Raw genomic sequence first — 23533 nt, 5'->3', positions numbered from 1 at the left:
TGTAGATCACCAATAGGAGGTCCTTGGCACCAGGTTTTAGAGACGCATTTATGTATTTAAAATAAAGCAGAACCATTCCTAGCATTGATACAAAATATTTGAATCGTTTTCCCCCCATAATGTTCGTCTGTCCAATTTAGATTGTAAGCTCTGTTGAGCAGGGACTGTCTTTTCATGTTAATTTGTACAGCGCTGCGTAAGTCTAGTAGCGCTATAGAAATGTTTAATAGTAGTATAATGTGGCGAAAGATTACATTTGAGCGATACGATTAGCGAGTCAGGTACATTACTTTTACAGGTACCATAAAAATCAAAAGATGAGCGATGACTTTAAAAAGGTTAAAGTTTTGGAATCAATCCAGGACAAATCAACATAATGTCATATTAAACATATAGAGGAGTATATACAATATATTTACAGAGTCAGTCACTGGTAACTTATATGTAGCCATGATTTCAGCAATTCCTAAAATCAGGAGTTCTTTGTAACTTACATGGCATACATAAAAACTCCACAAAAGTGTTTTGGCCTGAGGTACAGTCTGAAAAGTGATTCTTTTTATTATTATTGGGAACAGTGAGGCAGTTTGGTAGTCTGATATTACGGGGTAACAGTAAGATCTCTGTCCTCTTTTCCTGAAGGTGATGGTGACATGGGCACGTCCTCATCTTCCTCGGAGCATTTTGTAGAAGACAAAGATGAGCATTTGCAATTGTGGGGGCCGCCTTTGTGAGAGCCGCTCTTGCCTTCTTTCTTGTGCTTGACCCTTCGGTTTTGGAACCAGATTTTGACCTGTTTCTCGGACAGGTTCAGGTAAGTGGCTATCTCGATGCGCCTCAACCGAGAGAGGTACATGTTGGAGGCGAACTCTCGTTCCAGTTCCAGGAGCTGCGTACTGGTGAAGGCTGTGCGCATTCGTTTGCTGCTGGGTAAATGGCTGGAGGAGCTGTCTGGGAACAGGAAGGAGAGAACAGTTACCAGAAGAGAACACAATACTACATTTTATTGTAATCACAGTAACAAGATACATTGCAGGACTATTAATGACTTAAGCAGTATGTTGCATAAGAATTTTTAAAAAATGCACACCACGAATTACAGAAGTGTTATCCTTACTGTCCCGTTCGGATGTGATATAATGCTTATGTAATGCTTGTGCGCGAGGCTTCATTCAACAAATAAACAAGACCGCGTAGAATTGGGCGCTTTATCAGAATTTGAACGCTTATGTAGTAGACCACCCCGGTTCGGCAAAAATTTTCATACATTTTTGTCCAATTTCACAGGTCGGTAGTTGCTTCCGTACTGAATTTTGGAAATGAGAGGGCTGTTTGAGTATTCGTTGTATTCCGCCTTGAATTTGCCTCTGGAAAGGGCGAATAATCAAAATGTAAGCAAATAAATGTTACTTACCCACAGAGATACAGTGGAACTGCCTAGGATCGGGCAGAGAATATGCTGCTTGGTAAATGGCAGGTCCATGACCGACACTGGACCCAGAGGAAACCGAGTGTTGCCTGCCTAGGGGCGAGTGACAGTACTGGGAGTGGGAGGAGAAGCCGGGAAAGGAAGCTTTCAACAGGGGAATGGCCGGAGGAGGCGGATGGAGCTGTGAAGCGGTGACACACAAGGGACACACACATAGCAGTCCCGATTTGCGAGAGTGGCAAGAGCCAGAGGACAGCCCTGGCAAGGCATGGGTTGGATGCACGGCATACGGAAATAAAGGTGGCGTGTTTTCATTCTTCTTGTCGTTCGTTTCCCTCAGAATCAAGGAATCCACAAGGAAGGAGCGCGGCATGGCTGCAGCAGAGGCTTCGCCTGGGTGGTGGCTGGGAGCGCGAGCCTCGGGTGCTGGCCAGCAGAGTGGTGCTGAAAGCGCACGGGACGCCCCTTTAAATAGGGGTTTCGCCATGTGATGACTACGCCAGGAGCGGCGGAGGGCTCTCAATAGGCTTTTTGTGGCTTTTTTTTCCCCCCCCTTGGCATTCACTCTGCACGCTTCCTCATTATTTCACTTGTTAACTAAATGAACTGCATAATGTACTCTATTCTTGTCGACCCCACCCACGCCGTAACAGGCGTCCTTTCCCCTCCTCTCCCTTTTTGTAGTTTATTTTCTCATTCTCCCTTCATTTATTATTCTTTTCTTTCTCTTTTTCTGTTCTTTCGCTTTCAAAGAAGCTTACTCTATTTATATTATTTATCCTGCATTTTCACCTGCTTTGTGTACCACCTATTTATCTATTCCACCTCAGTTTAATATTGGAGTTGGTTTGTTTTCTTCCCACCTGTGGAATATTCCTGCTACCTCCAATCTCCCTTCTCCCTTGTTTAGATATATTTTTTTATTGATAAATATATCGGAATTCTTAAAGGTTTCCTTCCCGTTCTAGGGTTGCACTGTGTCCCGTTCGTTTTTCTAGTCGTATTCAGGAGGTATTTCTCTCACATCTGTTTGCTTTCTCCAGTTGTTGGATTTTGAAACGGTTGGCTATATACTGGCTAACTCCGATTTTCTTCTCTTTCAGCTGATGAGCGCTCTGAGACATCTTTCATAGACCTACTTTTTTTTTTTTAACGTGGCGGTGAAATGGAGCCTATGAGAACAGAGACAATAAAGGATAAGATCGCTGTAACTTTTTAAAAATTCATTAGACGGCCCGAAATCGTACCCTGGACAGTTTGATAAATGCTGCTGTACTCAGCGGTTAAACAGTCCATCCTTTAATAATACAATTGTTAAGCCAGTGGATTCACAAAGCTGATGGCTTTGAATGCTTCAGCGGGAAGCTGTTTTACCAGCCAGATTTTTTTTTCTCTCACACAAAACAAATTGTACAAATTATTTCAAACGTAACTTTAATATAAATAAATTGATGGCAGTGTCAAAGAAAATATAGCACCGTAACTATATCTGAATATCTACCTAGACGAATGCACACCAGCAGAAATAAAAATAATTCAGAATTAAGGTAAGTCACTGACTGCAATTCTCGTTGCCGTTGAGTCACATCAGCAACCTTTAAAGCCCACCTAAAATTACTGACAGGACGAAATAGTTATTGATGAATTATTCTCTCAATCCTCTTTTTACAATTGTGTTTTAGGGAAACAGCTAAAAAGGCAATGCTCCTTTTTTTTTTTTTTTTTTAATATTCCCAAAAGTTAAGTACACTCTTTTGATCAACCTTGAAAAAACAAAGCAGCTCACAAGCCCTTAACATAATGAGATTGTCAGCTGTAATATAATACCAGACTGTAGACTATATGTTTAGTTAATTATCATTGGTTTTGGAGAGTTGGTGGGAAAAACAGGAACTTGGTATAACTGTTTATTCCAGTCCCAGGAGGAGAAAAATAGAATGTGTTCCCTAGACAGCATTTCTGCCCAAAGTCCAAGACAAATGTAAGTAGGTAAACATGCATCAATACCTCGACAAGAACAGAACCCAGATCCGAACCAGAACCGTGAGTTCTGCATCAGTTCTCTTCTTAACTTTGTGCAATGGAACAGCCAGGATACGCCTGCAAGCAAGGGGTTAATATCCAGTGAATGAGCACCAAGCCAAAGCTACTGTGAAAGAATATCTAAAAAATAACCAGTTTTTTTTTTTTTCAGTCGCTGGACCTTATTGAATGTCATTGAAGAAAGTTTTGAATGCCAGATAAAGAGAGGCGAATTAAAGTGTGTGACAGCAGAGGATAAGCAAACACAAAGAGAACTCTGTCACACTTTGGGCAAAATCCGTGGGCTTTTTACCAAGTCTCTTCGCTATGATTGAATTAGGTAATAGGAAAACATTTTCTTTCAGTTTAGATCCATTAGACAAAAACTTCAAAGCAAGTAACACTTTTTAATGTGCAGTCCAACAATGGAATCGGTTTCGTACTGAATCGTTTCAAAGATGTGCTGCTGTGGATCTGAGGTTTTTGCAATAACCAAGCCTGCATTAAAACTATTTCTGAAAGCGATTGCTTTCGTTTTTGTTGCATGCTTCATTCTAAAATATTAATTGTGATACGTTCAGAGGAAAACAAAACAGCTACAATATCCGTCTGCATGCAGAAATGCACATGCATTGTCCAAAAACAAATAAACCAAAATTGCAACAAACATTTCCATGGAAGCCATATTTCCTTTCTGAGTGTTTCCTTAAATAAATGAACCTCTGATTTGTAGTTTGTCTATGTATAAATCAGTTGACGTCTTAGGACCAATATGTTATCAGTACCACTTGATAGAATGGTGCCACACAGGCTGAAAGACCTGTTCCCCAACATACACAGGCAGACACAAATAGCTACATATATGAATGCAACCGCATAACACGCACCCAAAAACATGCCATGTACATGTGCCTTTGTGTAAGCTGGGGTAGGGGGAATTCGAACTTTTTATCACACCTACATGAATCAAACTATCATTACGACTGCCAGGCACTGGCTTTATTTATTTATTTTAATGAAGTATGCTTAATTTGAAAACAAAGGCAGCTTAACTCTTTTTTCATGTTAGAAAAAGGAAGCAGTTCAACTCCGTCTGCTAAGGAGAACCACCGGGGCATGTTGAGTATGGAGTTACTTCGCTGATACTAGCGGACCCAATGTTCTTCAGAAAGTCAAGTTTAAATATAAGGAAGAGAAAGAAAAGACGTTGTGTGATTGCTTTTCATAACCGAGTACTATTAAATCTTTCCGAATGACTGAGCACTATTTTGTTTTTATCTCGATCGCTAAAACACTCAATGGCATCTAAATTATCTCTGGCAAATGCATTGATAGGCTGTCACCAGACCATGTATTCATATCAGAGTGCAGGAATAGTGGTGAAGGAATCAATTGTACTGCTTAAAAGATACTAAGCATTTCCCCCATACAATAGATACAATTTCAAGAAACCCTTAGTATCGGAGGACTATTAACCGATGCTAGCCATTAATCAATAACAATAGCCAGTAGTAACAATAACAATGCAAACATATACAGCCACAATCTTGGGTTCAGGGCAGTGAACATAAGAATTGACGATTATAATACATGTACCAAAAAATACAAGTAAATGACATTGTAATCACTTCTTCATGCTCCACTGATTTTTGCTATGTTGGTCCAAAACTGTGGAACGAGCTTATGCTTCACATTAGGAACCTACCAACCCTTTTTGCATTTAGGAAATCAATTAAATCTCACATGTGTATTCAAGTCTTTGCTTCAGGTTTACACTAGGGCTGGTTTTTTCTCTTTATTTCTTGTCTTCTCCCAACTTATTTTATTGTATTGTAAACTGCTTTGAAACTTAGAACAGGCCATATGGCGGGATATCAAGCAGAAATAAACAAATAAATAAATAACCAAAAAAAGTAAAAAAAAAAAAAAAAAAAAAGAATTAAAACTGCTGTAATAGAAATAGATGATAACATCATGATAAATATAATAAACACATAACAAAATTGCATACAATGATTGAGGATCAAGAAGATTCACCAAAATATTTAGAAAACAATTACATTTTCAATAATTTAGGAAAGTGTGAAGTATTTTAAGCCTATAAATCATAAGATGCTTTCCTCATACTGATTTTCTTTTATTATTATTATTATTATTATTATTATTATGTAAGCGTTGCCATACTGTGACAGACCGAAGTCCATCAAGCCCTGTATCCTGTTTCCAGCAGTGACCAATCCAGGTTACAAGTACCTGGCAAGATCCCAAAACAGTACAATATATTTTATGCTGCTCATCCTAGAAATAAGCAGTGGCTCTCCCCAAGTCCATTTTAATAATGGCTTATGGACTTTTCTTTTAGGAAGCTATCCAAACCTTTTTTAAACCCCACTAAGCTAACTGCTTTTACCACGTTCTCTGGCAATGAATTCCAGAGTTTAATTGCACATTGAGTGAAGAAATATTTTCTCCAATTTGTTTTAAATTTACTACTTTGTAGCTTCATTGCATGCCCCCTATCTAGTCCCAGTATTTTTGGAAAGAGTAAACAGGCAATTCACATCTACCCATTCCTTTCTTTGATTTTGTTCTGTCTTTAACAATGCCACCCCACCCCCCTTCTCCATACATACACACTTGAAAGTGCCTAAACAAAAGAGGGATGTATACTAATGGAGGTAACCAAAGGCAGTAACTCTTAAACATTTGAGTCATGGCTATTTGCTAGGCTCAAAACTTCATGATTTGTGGGAGATCTAGCCAAGACAGCAGCACACTTGTGGGACAGAATTTTCTTTGAGATTTTCTTTCAGTCCTGAATGGACAAAGCAATGGTTCACATCCTGCCATTGCTCCTTGTGATCTCGGGCAAGTCATTTAACCCTCCATTGCCTCAGGTACAAACCTAGGGCCATGTTTACTAAGGTGCGCTAGCGTTTTTAGCACACACTAAAATTAACACACATAAGCACTGCCATGATGGAAAAAGACCAAGGGTCCATGAAGCCCAGCATCCTGTCTCCGACAGCGGCCAATCCAGGCTTCAAGAATCCGGCAACCCCCCCCCCCTCCCCCCCCCCCAAAAAAATAATTTTCCCTTTTTTTTTTTAAATAATGTTCAATGGACTTTTCCTTCAGGAATCTGTCCAAATCCCCCTTAAACTCCATAAGGCCAGCTGCTGTCACTACGTTCTCCAGCAACAAGTTCCAGAGTCCAACTACACGCTGAGTAAAAAACTTTCTCCTATTTGTTTTAAATCTACCATATTCTAGCTTCATCTTGTGTCCCCTGGTTCTATTATTGTTTGAAAGTGTAAATAAATGCTTCACATCTGTCTGCTCTACTCCGCTCATTATCTTGTAGACTTCTATCAAATCACCCCTCAGCCACCTTTTCTCCAAGCTGAAGAGCCCTAACAGTCTTAGCCTTTCCTCATAGGGAAGTCATTCCATCCCTTTTATCATTTTCGTCGCCCTTCTCTGCACCTTCTCCAATTCCTTTATATCTTTTTTGCACACTAATGCTAGAGACACCCTTAGGAATATATGGGTGTCTCTATCATTAGCAAGTGCTAAACGGTAGCTTGCCTATAGCGCAGCTTAGTAAATAGGAGCCTTAGATTGTAAGCCCTCCAGGGACAGGGAAATACCCAGTGTACCTAAATGTAACTGTGGGTGGCATTTAGCTGGAAGCTGGTAAGGTAGAGCAGAGTGCTGTGAGAGAAGAATGTCCAGCATGGCAGGGTTGGCTGAGGCTTTTAGTCCATCAAAAAAAAAAAAAGGTCAATTTTCACTGTGGTTTACACAAGCAGGAAAAGCCAACCTCCGATATTCAGAGGCACTTAACCAGGCAGTGCTGCTGAATATCAGCTCTAATCACCCATTCCAAAACCAGGCAGTAGAGAGGCAGTCCAGGGGCAGAGTCAGGGAGGAGCCAGCAGTTATGTGGGTACAAGCTATATTCAATGCCAGTGCCCACACAGCTAAGTAACCAGATAGAACTACACAAATGGATGCCCCATCTTTGGTTGCTTATCTGTGAAGGTGCCAGCACTGAATATGAGTTGGTACCTGTTACCCAAATAACGTTTTTTTTGGGGGGGGGGGCAGCCACCGGGTCACTAATTTAATTTTCCTTCCAATCTCCCCAATCAACCCCACTCCAATTCCCTAACTACTCCATTCTGATTTCCTGCCATTCTCCTCCGTTCTGATCCCCCTAACTCAGAACCCCCAATTAGATCCCCCTGCTCAACTAAGATCACCTCTGATTTGATGCCCTGGCCCAATTGAGACTCCCCATTCTGATCCTCCCAACTGATATCCCTGTTCTGACCCCCTCAAATTATCATCCCCCAATCTGATCCCCCTGCCCAACAGGGAATCCTTGATACTTCCTGCCCACCGTAACCCCTTAGGAGTCCTAGGGACTTATCCAGATGCCATCCTTGGTGGTTAAAAGCAACTATATTCCAGACCTATATTTTTAAAAAAAATCTTGTCATAGTAATAGAAATAGAAACTGAAATGCAAGATATCACACAGGCAAATTCCCCAAGGCTGACATATTACAATTAATAAATTCAGAAACAAAAATTACATTTTTTCTACTTTTTTTGTCTGAGCATTGCTTTGGTCCCGGCGTCTCATTTCTGTTTTTCTCTATTTTTTCTTACCTTTCTTTGTGTCTCCTGTCCTTTTGACATTTCTTCTCTCTCTCTCTCTCTGTCCACCAGCAATCTTTCCTTTGTGACTCTATCTGTACTGCCCAGCATCTCCCCTTTCTGTCCCTGCCCCTATCCTCCCTCCATATTCAGCATCTCTCCTTTGTGTCTCTATCTTACTCTGTCCAGCATCTCCTCCCTTTGTGTCCAGCATCACCCCTCTGTGTCCCTGTCCCTATGTTTCCTCCATGCCCTGCATCTGTTCTTTGTGTCCCTGTCCTTCCCCATAACCAGTTTCTCCCCTATCTGTTCCCTACTTCCTGCACATCTGACCCCCTTCCATGGTCCAATATCTGTCCACCTTTCTGATACAACTTCTTGTGGCTGGGATACTGCAGGGGAGAAAGGTCCTGGTGAGGCTGGCTGGAGGCAACTTGTTTTCATCACTGCCTTTTACAGCAACCCACCACGTGTTTGGATGACTGTAAGGGTGGGGTGGGGCTACAGAGAGATGCTGGACCCGGGGGGGGGGGGGGGGGAAGGAAGGGAGCAATGCTGGTGGAGGCCTCTACCATCGGGCAAACCTGGGCATTTTGGCGGGCTTGCTCAATGGTAACTATACCCATGACACCTCATCTAGTGCTTTCCCTTGATCCAATTTTCTGGCTACCCAGTCAAAGAAATCAATTGAATTTGTCTGACAAGATCTACCTCTAATAAAACAATGCTGTCTCAGATCCTGCAGTCCATTAGATTCCAGAAACTGCTTTATCCTCTGTTTTAGCCAGTGGCTTAGCCAAGGGTGGGCTTGATTTTGGGCTCAGGCCCACCCAGTAGCAGCACATCTATGATGTGGCTGGCACGGATTCCCCAAGCCCCACCAGCCAAAAACTCCCAACAACTGTCCCTCCTGCATACCTTGTAAATATCAGATGCTTGCAGTGAGCAGCGACTCATACTGCTCGCACCAGCCCCACAGCCTTCCCGCTGATGTATTCCTGCCTATGCGGAAACAGGAAGTTACATCAGAGGGAAGGCTGTGAAGCCAACATGAGCAGTGTGTATTAGTTGCTGCTCGCTGTCGGTGAAAATCTGCTATTTAAAAGGTATGCAGGGGAGGAGCTGATGTTTGAAGGACCATATGGCATGCAGGTGAGAGAGGGAGAGACCAAATCACTTGCGGAATACTTCTGCCCACCCATCTTGGGCCCAGGCCCACCCAAAATTGGGTGTCTGGCTACGCCCTTGGTTTATTCACCATAGTGGTCAGACTAACTGACTTGTATTTACAACTGCTTCCTTATTTCCACTTTTGTGAAGAAGAATCACACCGTCTTCCAGGACCAATCCTGACTCCAAAGAGACATTGAACGGTCAGACAGCGTAGCCATCAGAACTTCCCTAAGTTACTTCAATACCCTCAAATGTATCCCATCTGGTTCCAAGTTTAGTTAGTTCATCATGAACACAATCTTTGAAAATCATTCAAGGTGTACCTCACTTCTATTCTATTTGTGTTTCTTTTATGTATTCCTTCTCTTGGCCCTTTATCTGTGAAAACATAACAGAAAAATGTGTTAAATAACTCCATGTTATGGTCATCACCTTCCTTTCACCCTTAAGCCTAAAAAATATCTTCTCCCCCAAATTTACTGTACTGGCTATTTTTTTTTTCTGCAGAAAGAACAGCAGACCACCAAAAGGGAGAAATAAAAGGCTTCAGTTGCACTAAGGGAAAAACAGTGCCTGACCTGGCCATGTTTTGCCTACAAGGCTGTGTCAGGGGCAAAAACTAGAGGGAGAGGGGCAAATACATATTTCCCTCTAGAACTAGCAATAATAGGCAATAAAGGGCCCTTTTACAAAGCGACAGTAAGCCCAACACAGACTTACCACTTGCTAAAAAGGAAGTACCGCCGAGCTACTGCAACAGCCCGGCGGTAGTTCCCACCCCCAGCACGCTGTCATATCTGGCGCTACAGAAATATTTTTATTTTTGTAGCACCGGTGTATAGCTGGCAGTAATCTGGCAGTGCCGCACGCTGCCTGATTACCACTGGGATAGCGCGGAAGCCCTTACTGCCACCTCAATGGGCGGCAGTAAGGGTTCTCCCCGAAATGGCCAGGCGGCAAGTGCTTCACTTGCCACATGGCCATTTCCTGAAGAAAAGAAAGACCTACCTTTTACCCGCTACAGTAAAAGGGGGCCTTGGCACGCATCAAAAAACACACGTCGATGCCAGCGCAGGCCCCCTTTTGCTACATCTTGGTTATAAGGGGACCTTAGCCTCCAAGTGTCAAAAGCTTGGAGGCTAATTGCTTCTGTGCTAGTTCAAGAGAGTCTTTTAGTTTTATTTTATTTATTTATTTATGACATTTATATCCCACAGTATTCCCGCCCAAGGGCAGGCTCACCTACGTGTGAAGTCATTTAAAGTTTATTTTTAACCCACTGTTTATTACAACTCATCTATTTAGTTTTAACTAGTGATGCTCTTTTTTGTATTCTACAAACAGTGCTTTCAAGGGTTCTCATTGGTTCTGGTAAGACTGTTTAATTTTCATTTTTATTTTATACCAGTGGCGTAGCCAAGGGTGGACTCACCCACTTTGGGTTCAGGCCCACCCAGTAGCAGCATACCTATGATGTGGCTGGCAGGGATCCCCAAGCCCCACCAGCCAAAAACTCCCAACAAGTGTCCCTCCTGCATACCTTGTAAGTAGCATATCTTCGCCTGCAGTGAGCAGTGACATACATACTGCTCGCACCGGCCCCATAGCCCTCTGATGCATTTCTGCCTAGGCGGAAACAGGAAGCTGCATCAGAGGGAAGGGTGTGGGGCCAACATGAGCAGTGTGTATTAGTTTCTGCTCACTGCTGGTGAAAATCTGCTATTTAAAAGGTATACAGGAGAGGGGGGATGTTTGAGAGACCGTATGGCATGCAGGCAAGAGGAGAAACCAAATCACCTGTGGGATGGGGCGAGGTTCTTCTGCCCACCCATCTTGGCCCCAGGCCCACCCAAAATTGGGTGTCTGGCTACGCCCCTTTTATACACTGTTCATATCACTTTTATCAGTAAAACTGGCAGATTTCGTTCAACATCAGTTACTTTCACTTTTTATTCATGTTGGTATATTTCACTCATTTTCACATTTTAGAATGCTTGTTGTAACCCTTTCTTTGTCAAATAATGTATTTTATTTTTGATTATGTGTAATGTTTTCTATTGATTGTGTATAATGTTTTATAATGATCACATCTGTGCATGTATATGTATATTTTACATGAACACCAGCTCATATGTTTGCCTTTTTGCGGATGACACCAAGATTTCCAACAGAGTGGACACCCCGAGGGAGTGGAAAACATGAAAAAAGATCTGAAGAAGCTGGAAAAATGGTCTAACGTTTGGCAATTAAAATTCAATGCGAAGAAATGCAAAGTGATGCACTTAGGGAGTAGAAATCCAAGGGAGGCGTATGTGTTAGGTGGGGAGAGCCTGATAGTCACGGACGGGGAGAGGGATCTTGGGGTGATAGTATCTGAGGACCTAAAGGCTATGAAACAGTGCGACAAGGCGGTGGCCGTAGCGAGAAGGTTGCTAGGCTGTATAGAGAGAGGTGTGACCAGCAGAAAAAAGGAGGTTTTAATGCCCCTGTATAAGACGTTGGTGAGGCCCCACCTGGAGTATTGTGTTCAGTTTTGGAGGCCATACCTTGCGAAGGATGTTAAAAAAATGGAAGCGGTACAAAGAAAAGCTACGAGGATGGTATGGGAGTTGCGTTCCAAGACGTATGAAGAGAGACTTGCTGACCTGAACATGTATACTCTGGAGGAAAGGAGGAACAGGGGTGATATGATACAGACGTTCAAATATTTGAAAGGTATTAATCCACAAACGAATCTTTTCCGGAGAGGGGAAGGCGGTAGAACGAGAGGACATGAAATGAGATTGAAGGGGGGCAGACTCAGGAAAGATGTCAGGAAGTATTTCTTCACGGAGAGGGTGGTGAACGCTTGGAATGCCCTCCCGCGGGAGGTGGTGGAGATGAAAACGGTAATGGAATTCAAGCATGCGTGGGACAGGCATAAAGGAATCCTGTGCAGAAGGAATGGATCCACAGAAGCTTAGCTGAAATTGGGTGGTGGGGGGAAGAGGGGTTGGTGGTTGAGAGGCTAGGATGGGGGAGGGCAGACTTATACGGGGTCTGTGCCGGAGCCGGTGATGGGAGGCGGGACTGGTGGTTGGGAGGCGGGAACTACTGCTGCACAGACTTATATGGTCTGTGCCCTGAAAAAGACAGGTACAAATCAAGGTAAGGTATACACATGAGTTTATCGTGGGCAGACTAGATGGACCGTGCAGGTCTTTTTCTGCCATCATCTACTATGTTACTATGTTACTATGTTATGATTCTACATTTTCATTTGCATACAAAGGACATAATGTTGAGATTGTTGATTTTGTATTTTATTTGTTTAGACCCCTGATGCAGGGCCTGTGTCAGCTCCATGCAATAAAGTACCCTTATGGAGGGGCATAATCAAAAGTGGGTGCCTATCTCCATGGGCGGCCATGCGAAGGGGCGGGACAAACTGTATTTTCGAAAAAAGATGAGCACCCATCTTTTTTTCGATAATACGGGTTGTGCGGGGCAAATGCCTAGGATTTGTTCGTTTTTAAGCTGGGCGCTATCGGTTTTCAGTGATAATAGAAACCGAAGGCACCCAGCTCAAAAATGAACAAATCCAAGGCATTGGGTCTTGGGAGGGGCCAGGATTCGTAGTGCACTGGTCCCTCTCACATGCCAGGACACCAACTGAGCACCCTAGGGGGCACTTTTACAAATTAAAAAAACATTTTTAAATAGCTCCCAGGTGCATAGCACCCTTCCCTTGTGTGCTGAGCCTCCCAAATCCCCCCCCAAAACCCACTGCCCACCAGTCTACACCATTACCATAGCCCTAAGGGGTGCAGGGGGCACCTACATGTGGGTACAGTGGGTTTTGGGGTTTTTTGGAGGGCTCAACATTAACCAGCACAAGTGGAACAGGTAGGGGGGATGGGCCTGGGTCCGCCTGCCTGATGTCCACTGCACCCACTAACAACTGCTCCAAGGGACCTGCATACTGCTGTCAGGGAGCTGGGAATGACATTTGAGGCTCGCATATAGGCTGTCAAAAAAGTTTTAAAAGTTCTTTTTTTGTGGTGGGAAGGGGTTAGTGACCACTGGGGGAGTCAGGGGAGGTCATCCCTGATTCCCTCCGGTGGTCATCTGGCCAGTTGGGGCACTTTTTTGGGACTTGGGTGGTGAAAAAAAGGGTCCAGCAAAAGCGACCCAAATTCTCACTTCTGCCGCCCTTTTTTTTTCGATTATCAGCCAAAGGCGCCCATCTCTTCTTGGCCGATAAACATGCCCCAGTCCCGCCTTCACCATGCCTCTGACACGCCCCCCATCAACTTTGTTCGTTCCCGCGATGGAGTGCAGTTGAAGACGCCCAAAATCGGCTTTCGATTATACCGATTTGGGCGCCTTTGCGAGATGGGCGCCCATCTCCCGATTTGGGTTGAAATATGGGCGTCCATCACTTTCGAAAATAAGGCCGTTAGCCAGTCAAGTTTTCAAGAAACCTACAATGAATATGCATGGATTGATCTGCATACAATGGAGGTGGTTCATGCAAATTTATCTCATGCATATTCATTGTGGGTATCCTGAAAACCTGACTGTCTAGGTGTGTCCCGAGGACTGGGTTAGTAGTATTACCAGAGGGCTTTTACTTACTTAAGGGTTTTGTTCACCCATCTTTGCCAATCCTAGTTTAAAATCCTCTTCAGTAAGTTAGCCATTCTACTGTGGAAGATACTGTGGATGCCATCACTGCACATCAGCTCTTGGAAAATTGTCCCATGATCTAGCAAGCCAAAACACTCTCAATGGCACCAGCTGTGCAGTCATGTACTCACCTCTGGGATGTGAGCCTCTTTGCTTTGGCCTTTACCCTTGATAGAGAGGATGATGAGATAACTACCTGTGCACCTATCTGCTTCACCCTCTCTCACACAGCCATGAAGTCATTTTGATACACTCTGAGGGATACCTAGAATCTCATTAGTGCCAACAGGAATGACCAGCGTTAAATGGGCTTGAAGAATTGCAGCAAACTCTCTGTAATGTCTTGGATCTTGGCATCAAGCAAAAAGCACACTTCCTAGGATGTCATATCTGGTTGGTAAATAAACAATTCTGTCTCCCTCTGGAAGGAGTCACAAACTAGCACTACCCTTCTTAATGGTCAATTGATCTGGCAAATTTGGAGTTTTTAAGCTCCAGTTTCTCCTGTTCCTGGAAGGTTCTCACCTTCTTAAAAAAAAACTTTAGTGTTTGTTAAATTAATTTAATGCAACTTAACCTACAAATTAGTGCATGGTAAGTTGATCAGCACATGCCAAAGAGTTCTAAATGTTTTATTAAGATGGATGCATAGGAGTGATATCATGGAAAACCTGGAAAGTGCTGAAAGAACAGATTGAAGATCTGAAAAGATCAGAATCAACAAAGAAAGCAATTTAAAACAGCATTTTACCCACAGAAATGGGAGTTTTGGAAAACTGCACACCCTCTATGGGGGTAATTTTATAAAGTAAGCACTAGCATTTCCATGCCAATTACATGTGTAAATGATTAGAACAATGGCAAATATGCACATATATGTGTACATATATGCATAACATAGCAACATCATTAATATAGTAGATGATGGTAGATAAAGACCTGTATGGTTCATCTAGTCTGCCCAACAAGGTGATCAGAACAGTATCCATCGATCCATGCAGGTTATACCACTCTAAGCCCTGTTTCAAGCGCTAAAGTTATTTACATTTTGCTTTGATTCCATGCTCATTCTATGTAAGGATCCCCTGTGTTAACATATTTAACATATTACTGTATAAGAAATTAGATGGTAGGTCAGTAGAATTATTTACACAACACAAAATAAAACAGGTAAGACATAATGACCAATAGTGATAATGTGATTAACGTAAATGGGTAAATGGAAGGGGTAAGGAAGGAACTGGAGGCAGAGAGGGGCTGAGTAACAGGAAAGGGGCTGGGGCTGATAAGATAAGAATAGACGGTGGACTAGAAAGTAGGTAAATGACAGGGGAATAGGGGGACTAGGGAAGGAATGAAACAAAGGTGGGGAATGGGAAAACCAGAAAACCTTCCAGTGTAAGGCCATTCTGGTGGTATGAGTCCTGAGATCTGCACTGTTCATATTGCAAGTCTGGCCTCAAGATGGAGCACAAAAACAAAAGTTGGCTCTGAGTGCCACAACCCTTTGAGTCAGCCCTACCCATCATTTCATGCATCCATTATTATTTTGAAATGGAGTCCTTCTAGCTAGTCTTGAGAATTCTTCTATTTCAGTTTAGGATTTTAGCTCAGACCTTTTCCCTGTCCCCAGAGAGCTTACACTCTAACTTTGTACCTGAGGCAATGGAGATCAACATGACCTTCCCAACATCAGCTTCAGTGTGGCCGGAAGTGGTTATAGTTATTGGACTATATGATTGTTTGTGTTTTAAGCACTGGATCATCATTATAATTTTTCAGAGGCACCTGATGATGGCTATATGAAACAGGAAATGACTGTCACTTTTAAGCAGTGGTGGTGTTCATGTTTAGACTTCTAAGGGCCATGGGTCAAGATAGGAGTGGTCATATCTCTGAGGGTTCCTCTGATATATCAATAAAATATAATTGAAATTAAATTTTGATTTATTGCACACAGCTGCATTCACATTTGGTATTTTTTCTGTCAGTACATTTATAGAAAGACTTTTTTGGATGAGATTATTCAATCTACTCTTTCGAACATTGGTGTTTTTGTGTGGACAAGATCGCAAGAGCATCAATGAGATTTGAATCCTGGCTTCCCTTGTTCACAACCCATTGATCTACATCAGGCTTCCTGCTACAGTTGGCATTAGCTGCATATAATAAACTGTTGAAATATGGATAAAAAATCTTATCACAATAACTATGAAACTACTATGGCCAAAATATGGGATTTCTGTTTAGCTTAATAAATCAGTTGAGTTAATCCACTCAGGGGATCTTTTACAAAAACTTAATGCGGCCGATATTTAAAACTATTTAACCAGCCAGAAATGGCTCCTGGCTGGTTAAATAGCCTAAAGCTGGCTAAGCACTAATATTCAGCACGAGATAGCCAGCTATCTTGGCTGAATATTACTGCTTACTGGTTAGCCCAGTCACCGATATTCATTGGCTGACCGGCTAAGTTTAGTGGTCAGATAGATCGATGTAAATAGCAGGTCTATCTTTGGCCGCTCTAACTTAGCCAGTCAGCCAACGAATATCAGATTAACAGGCTATGTTTTAGTGGCCAAAAAACTCCCTAGCAATTCAACGCCGGTTGCCAGATATGGCCCTGGCACTGAATTTCCAGGTTCACCGTTGATTGTGGGAGTTAGCTGGGCTCACTCCCACAGTCTCAATATCGGCCCCAGCACATGCTAACAGGCATCAATGTGTGTTAAGTGCCATACAGCCCATAGGTATAAAATAGGATGCTCAGCATTTAGTGTGCACCAGGGGCGTAGCCAGACTTCAGCGGGAGGGGGATCCAGAGCCCAGGTGAGGGGGCACATTTTAGCCCCCCCTGGCGCCGCAGACCCCCCCCTGCCATTGCCCCCCCCCCCCCCCCGCCGCTGCCACCACCACCAACTTTGTCCCCCCTGCCGATGACCCTCTCAACCCCCCCTCCTGCTGGCAACCCTCCCCCGCAAGGCTTTGTTCTGTTTCTGTGAGTCTGACGTCCTGCACGTACAACGTGCAGAACGTCAGAAACAGAATGAAGCCTTCCGCGGGAAGCAAGAGGACCTCGGCTGGTGGGGGTTGGGGTCCCCCGCCAGCAAAGGTAGCCCATGGTGACAGCGGGGGAGGGTTGGCAGCGGGAGGGGGAGTCGAGAGGGTCATCAGCAGGGGGGTCCAGGACCAAATCTACAGGGGCGCAGGCCCCCGTGGCCCCACGTAGCTACGCCCCTGGTGTGCACTGATTCCATTAGCATGCGCTAAGCTTTATAAAAGGGCCCTTAAACAGCTATAGTCTAGCATACTATGAAGTAAGGAGGACTGAACCACTAATACAGAATTATAGTAACTTTGGAACAGTGAATACATTCTACCCAAATTTTTATGAGGTTCAGAAATACAATTAGGTAATTTTGAATTGACACGTCTATTTTTCAGGTATTCGGACAATGAAACTAGTTCTGCTTAAGCTTCTAAAATATGAGTGAACATTTTTAAAAGACAGGGTGAATGCTTCCTTTATTTCCTTTTTTGATTCCATGGCAAACTTATTCCTTGTGAAAGGGGTCAGAGTGATAGCTAGAAAGGTAAGACTCCATTTATCCACAGTCCTGCAGCTACAGTGGGGCAGTGGCAGTCCAAGCTTCCCCCCCCCCCCCCCCCCCCCCCACTACTCTGACAATGTGCATGAAATGAGCTTTTCATATATCTCACCTTTACTTCTCTGCCACATCTACCTCATTTGTCAATAACCATGGAACAGGACACATGCTGTGTCTGGGTATGAACCACCCTCCCTGCTCTTATTTGCCAGAAACCCAGGACTTAGATTTATTTTACAAGGCAATGATTTTGCCAAAACATTCCTGTCATTCTTTTCAGGCTCAATGATCATTTAAATGCCAGTAGCAGACACCAGTCATAGTCTTGAACAATTGAGACTTCAAATTTCAGTATCAGACAGCCACAAATGATTTACCATGAGTAATGAAAGTCTCCCCTAACTTTGCTCCCAGGAAAGTTTAGAAAAAGTGACACCTACTGTGGAAACACAAACAGGTGCTTTCACAGCCACACACACACACAGTGTGCATCTGATCATGCAGACCAAATGGGAAGAGAAAGGACCGAGTAGGAATGAGAAGTCTGACCCTTCCCCTCTGAGTAGGGGGCCATGAAAAGGCCATGAGTGCCATTTGCTCTTTCCTGCCTTGCTGTGGAGAAACAAACGAGTTTGACCTCACTCTGCTCCCTTGCTCCCATAGGATCTTTCTAAAGTTACGGCATGGTAGATGGGAGTGGTCAGCCAGAAAAAGAGCTATGCTCTCAATAAATGTTTATTTCAGTTTAATCATTTTTACATAGTCTTTTCATATTTTTATTCCCTTAAATTGAATACTGTGGTCTTGTACTAGGATAGGACGAGTAGCCTAGTGGTTAGAGCAGTAGGCTGGGAATCAAGAAATTTAGGGCCCCTTTTACTAAGCCGCGTTAGGCTCTACGTGCGCCCAACACGTACCAAAATGAACTTACCGCCTGACTACCGCGTGCTTCTTGCGATAATTTCATTTTTGGCACACGTCCGCTTCGCACATCTGAAAAATATATATTTTTTGGGATATGCGTAGCGGATGCGCGCCAAGTGGCATCTGACGCGCATAGGTCCTTACCGTGCAGATTCTTTACCGCTAGGTCTATGGCAGGCGATAAGGTCAGACACCCAAAATGGACGCTTGGCAATTTTGATTTTGCCACACATTTATTTTCAGGAAAAAAAAAGAGGCCTTTTTTACAGGTGCGCTGAAAAATGATTCTGCGCGCACCCAAAACCCTCGCCTACACTACCACAAGCCACTTTTCAGCGCGCCTTTGTAAAAGGACCCCTTGGTCTTCAAATCATACTTCTTGTTATCTTAGGCAAGTCTCTGCACCCTCTGTTAGGTTTGGAGAGCAATGAAGAAGGCTTAATGGAGAGAGGAGGAGGATTTGTCTGACATCACACAATCCAGAACATAGAACCAGGCTCCTCTGCTGTGCTTGTAAATTTGATCATATCATTGCAAGTTCTTAATGTACAAAAATTGGGGGGGGGGGGGGGGGGTTGGTTGCTGATAATAGTGTCAATTCTTTCAAAAAGCTGTTCACTGTTTGCAAAGATGGCACACTCTTTTCCCAATAGTGCACCCTTTTGAGCCATGGTGCAGGCATGAACCATCGTGCATGTGCAAACCACTGCACACATGCAAATAGTGTGTACATGCATGTCTTATCAGCAAAAGCATGTGCACTCTTTTCAAACAGTGCACACTGACTTGTGGGGTTGGGCATGGCAAATCCAAAATTTACATGCACTGTTATAGAATATGCCCCTATGTGCCTAAATCTAAGCACTGTCATTTATGTCATGTTTTCCTTGGTGTAAATGGATGCACGTAGTTCTAAGTGCTGGGATATCAACTATTCTATATACTGTGCCTAAATCTAGGCGCCACTTATAGAACATGCTTATTCTGCGTGGATATTTTAGGTGCCATATATAGAATCTAGCCCTAAGCGCCAATTCTAAAATGGCAATTAGGCCCAGCACGTACACCATGTCCATAGGAGTCAACTTTTCAAAATGATTGGGGGGTGCTGAAAATTTTTTTTTACAGGTGTTGCATTCCCTCCTCCCCCACCCCCACCCCCTCCCCCGTCTCCTCTCCCCATCCCCCCTCCCTCTCCCCCTCCCCCTCCCCTGTCCCCCTCCCTCACCCCCTCCCTCTGAGTTCCAGGGTCCCCCTCTCTCCCTCTGAGTTCCAGGGTCCCCCCTCCGAGTTCCAGGGTCATCCCCACTCCCTCCGAGGTCCAAGGCCCCCCTCCCAAGTTCCAAGGCTAAGCGCCGAGCCTGTACGCTTTTCACCGCTGCTACCGCTGTAACCCCGACGAGGTAAGATGATGACTTTTAAAATTTGGAAGTAGGGGCCTGGAACTCAAAGGAAGGGAGGGAGGAGGGATGACGGGAACTTCCAGTGAGTGAAATATTGGGGGTGCTCGAGCACCCACAGCACCCACGGAGTCAGAGCCTATGACCATGTCAAAGGCTGGCGTAAATGTTGGCTCCTAAAGTTGGCAGTTTTGTGCGTGTGTGATAGCATTCTATATCTTAGGTGCTCAACTGCAGGACATGCTCCTGTTCAGCCCATGTGCACTCCCCTTTGTAGCTGCATGCCACAGCATTTAGGGCCCTTTTTACCAAGCTGTGGTAAAAGGGGCACTGTGGTAGTGTCAGCGCGTGGATTTGCCACAGGCCGAGACCCCCTTTTACTGCAGCGGCTAAAAGGCTTTTTCTAAAAAAAGGGAAATGGCCCTGTGGTAAGTGAACCACTTGCCGCAAGGCCATTTCCCAGGGAAGCCCTTTCTGCCACCCATTAAAGAGGTGGTAAGGGCTCCCACGTTCACCCAATTCCTGCAGGGTTGCCCAATTATCGCTGGGTAAGGCCCTGGTGTTAGAAAATAAAAATGCATTTTCTAGCATCAGAGTTGGCGTGTGGCACAGGTCGGGACTACCACTGGGCTCCTGTGGTAGCCCAGCAGTAAGCCCGATTTGCCACTCGCCGATGCAGCAGTAACCCTACCGCTCTTTAGTGGAAGGGCCCCATAAGCCCTAAGTGTATTGAATAATGCCTGAGTGCAATTACATGCAACATAACAAATTAGTGCTAATTTGCACCAATTAATGCCACTTTATGGCTATTATTGGTACTTAAGGCCAATTGGTGCCTAATTTTAACAATTCATTTAGACATGCAACTGGCAGTATTCTATAACTTGCGTGCCCAAATTTGCACACTAGTCATAAGTTTGGGTACACAATGTTATAAAATCTGGGAGAAACTGACAGACTTACAAAATGTTGTTCATTAAAGGCTTCCACCATCTTAGTACTGAACTCAGGCTTCCCTCCACACTCTCCTTTGCAATACCCATACATGACACTAGCACCTTAATTAGTTCTCTGAAACTTGCTCTCCTTTAACGTGGCTAAAAGAGATGAGGCATTACAGGGGTCACATTTGGATCAAGGAAGGCACTTTCAAATCCTCCAACGAATTATTCCATCCAAATCTACAATACAGGGTAAAAGCCAACATTTCAGGTATTTTCCTGTCATTTCAGGCTAAAAATAACACAAAACAAATTCACATCCCTACCAATTACTGGCACACACGTGCACAAACTTATACCAGACTCAGGACAGACGGAATTTTGTGTGGGACCTTTCGGGTAGGCTATTTTATAACGGCACGAAAGGGCATATATTTCCTTTATGAAATATGTCAACATATATATCTATGTACCTTCCCTGTCTAGATGCCACGTTATAAAATTGCCTTATCAGGGGGCTTTTACTAACAGCTAGTGATCCGTGTCAAAATCCAGGCATATTTTATAACAGCACACGCAACTTAATTGGCTTAACAAGCTAATCAGCATTGATAAGAGCACTTAACAAGCAAGGGAAATCAGATGCAAATAATTATAGTTTATAGTTGATTGTGATTTACTATGCCGCTCTTGCTGCCAGGGCAGAGCAGAGCGGTGTACAAGCTAAAAACATACATTTAATAGGAAAAAGAACGCCATTAAAAAATAGGAAAGGCATTCAATCATCTGGAAAACACAGAAAGACATGGAGGGAGAACCAAGACCCAGGAGACATTGAAACACTCAAGCTGGGACCTCATACTACACCATCTTCCCAAAGACTTGCTGTAAGAGCCAGGCCTTTAGATTTGATTTGAAACTCTTCAAAGATAGGTCACTACAGAGGGAAAGGGGGAGGTTATTCTAAACATAGGGGGTCTTTTACTAAAGCTTAGCTTGAGTTATCTGCAGCAGGGCCCATAGGAATATAATGGGCCCTGCGGCAGAACTTGAGCTAAGCTTTAGTAAAAGACCCCCATAGAGTGTGAGAAAAAAGAAGGCACTGTGTCTGCTTACTTCTAGATGTGCTAGATTAGGACTTGGTAAAACCAGGCGATGGTCATTCAAGGATCGCAATTCCCTAGCAGGAGAACAAGGGATAGCCATGTGTGAAAGATAGTTGGGGACACCTACCCTGAAGGCCTTAAAAGTCAATAGTGCAATTTTATAGGTGATCTGGTATTCAACGGGTAGCCAATGGTGGTGTTTTAGTAAGGGTGTGACATGATCATAGTGACGACCATGACAGAGTACTTCAGCAAATTTCAAAGCACAAGTGTCTCAATGCAGAAAGCTTTGAAAATTACCCCAATTTATGGAAGTCTTTCTTCACAGAAAATGGTGAATTTGGTGTATATACAGCGCTGCGTAACCCTGGCAGCGCTATAGAAATGCTAAGTAGTAGTAGTAGTAGTGTATATGTGGGACAGCCGCTGCTGCTGAAAATGACCCCCTCTGTTTTGATCTGTCTCTATATTTAATAGCCTTGGATGCTGGTTCTCTGCCTGCCTCCAATCATGGCACCTGTAGTGCAGTGCTAGGGTGTGGGTGGTATAAGGCTGAATTTACACCAACTTAAGAATAAGTATGCTAGCCTGTCTGGCCAGGAGAGTAGGGCTCACGGGGAGAGCAGGCAGTCAAAAGCCCACCAGCAAACAGATCAGGGAAGCTCCAAGTGAAAGAATCCTCCCAAGTGTTCTTGTTGGCTGCAGTACCTGAGGGGAAACTCAGGTGAAAGGAGCAGCTATCCTTTATTTGCCAGAAGCAGAAGCTTCATTTGAGGTAGACCTGTCCCTATAGTAAAATGTGAAGATGTCTTCGGAGAGGTCTGGGGTTATCCAGGCTAAGGTGGAAATACAGGGTGTTTAGACCTACTCTGTTAGCAACCTTTTGACCTGGAACTGGACAGAAAGTTGGTCTTATATAATTACTTCAGATATATGTATGAACAATTTTTGGGTTCTAATATTCACATATTTTCCTGATTTTTCTTTAGTGACCCCAAAGTGCAGTAAGGATATTTTGGGAGATTTTGCCCAAGGGTCTTGGCAATGGGTGCATCATACTGTTAAAATTTCCTGTTATATGTCATGTACAAATTTAATGGCGGTGATTTATTTCTTGAACCTAAGAAATTGTTGGAATTTTTGGTGGAATGGGAGGATGGTCCAACTGCAATGGTAGTAATGTACAGGAAAAGAGCCTTTTTCAAATGAAGGAAAACACTGGAATAAGAGGGCATAGGATGAAGTTAAAAGGAAATAGGCTTAGGAGGAATCTAAGAAAATACTCTTTCACGGTTTATTAAATGACCTCCAGTCAAGTCAATATTCAGCCATGCAATGAGCATATGTCATTTGGACAAATTCCTGGGGGGGAAGTCCATAGCCTATTATTAAGACAGACATAGGGGAAACCATTGCATTCACCAGAATTGGTAGCATGGAATGTTGTTACTAATTGGGTTTCTTCCAGGTATTTGTGACTTGGTTTGACTACTGTTGGAAGCAGGATACTGGGCTAGATGGGCCATTGGTCTGACTCAGTATGTATATTCTTATGTTCTTATGTTTCAAATTATACCTATATTCAGTTATCCATTTAG

General features: G+C 43.6%; 1 protein-coding gene across 1 annotated transcript; it reads right to left on the bottom strand.

The window, feature by feature from the left end:
• Positions 1–601: 601 nt before the first annotated feature.
• Positions 602–1802, bottom strand: GSX1 (GS homeobox 1). The gene is made up of 2 exons (XM_030199388.1): positions 1415–1802; positions 602–951 (listed from the first exon to the last, which is right to left on the bottom strand). The coding sequence occupies exons 1-2, from the start codon at positions 1800–1802 to the stop codon at positions 602–604; spliced, it is 738 nt and encodes a 245-aa protein (XP_030055248.1).
• Between the last annotated feature and the right edge of the window lie 21731 nt (positions 1803–23533).

This window comes from Microcaecilia unicolor, chromosome 4 (genome assembly GCF_901765095.1).
Source record: "Microcaecilia unicolor chromosome 4, aMicUni1.1, whole genome shotgun sequence".
In the NCBI taxonomy this organism is placed as follows: Eukaryota; Metazoa; Chordata; class Amphibia; order Gymnophiona; family Siphonopidae; genus Microcaecilia; species Microcaecilia unicolor.
This window is presented reverse-complemented; position numbering and strand designations above follow the sequence as displayed.

Bases quoted from the DNA above. Each gene is read 5' to 3' on its own strand.
- GSX1 (XM_030199388.1), bottom strand. From the start codon at position 1,802: ATGCCGCGCTCCTTCCTTGTGGATTCCTTGATTCTGAGGGAAACGAAC. The intron at 952-1,414 runs GTAAGTAACATT...TCCTGTTCCCAG, and splicing joins GTTCCACTGTATCTCTGTGG to ACAGCTCCTCCAGCCATTTA.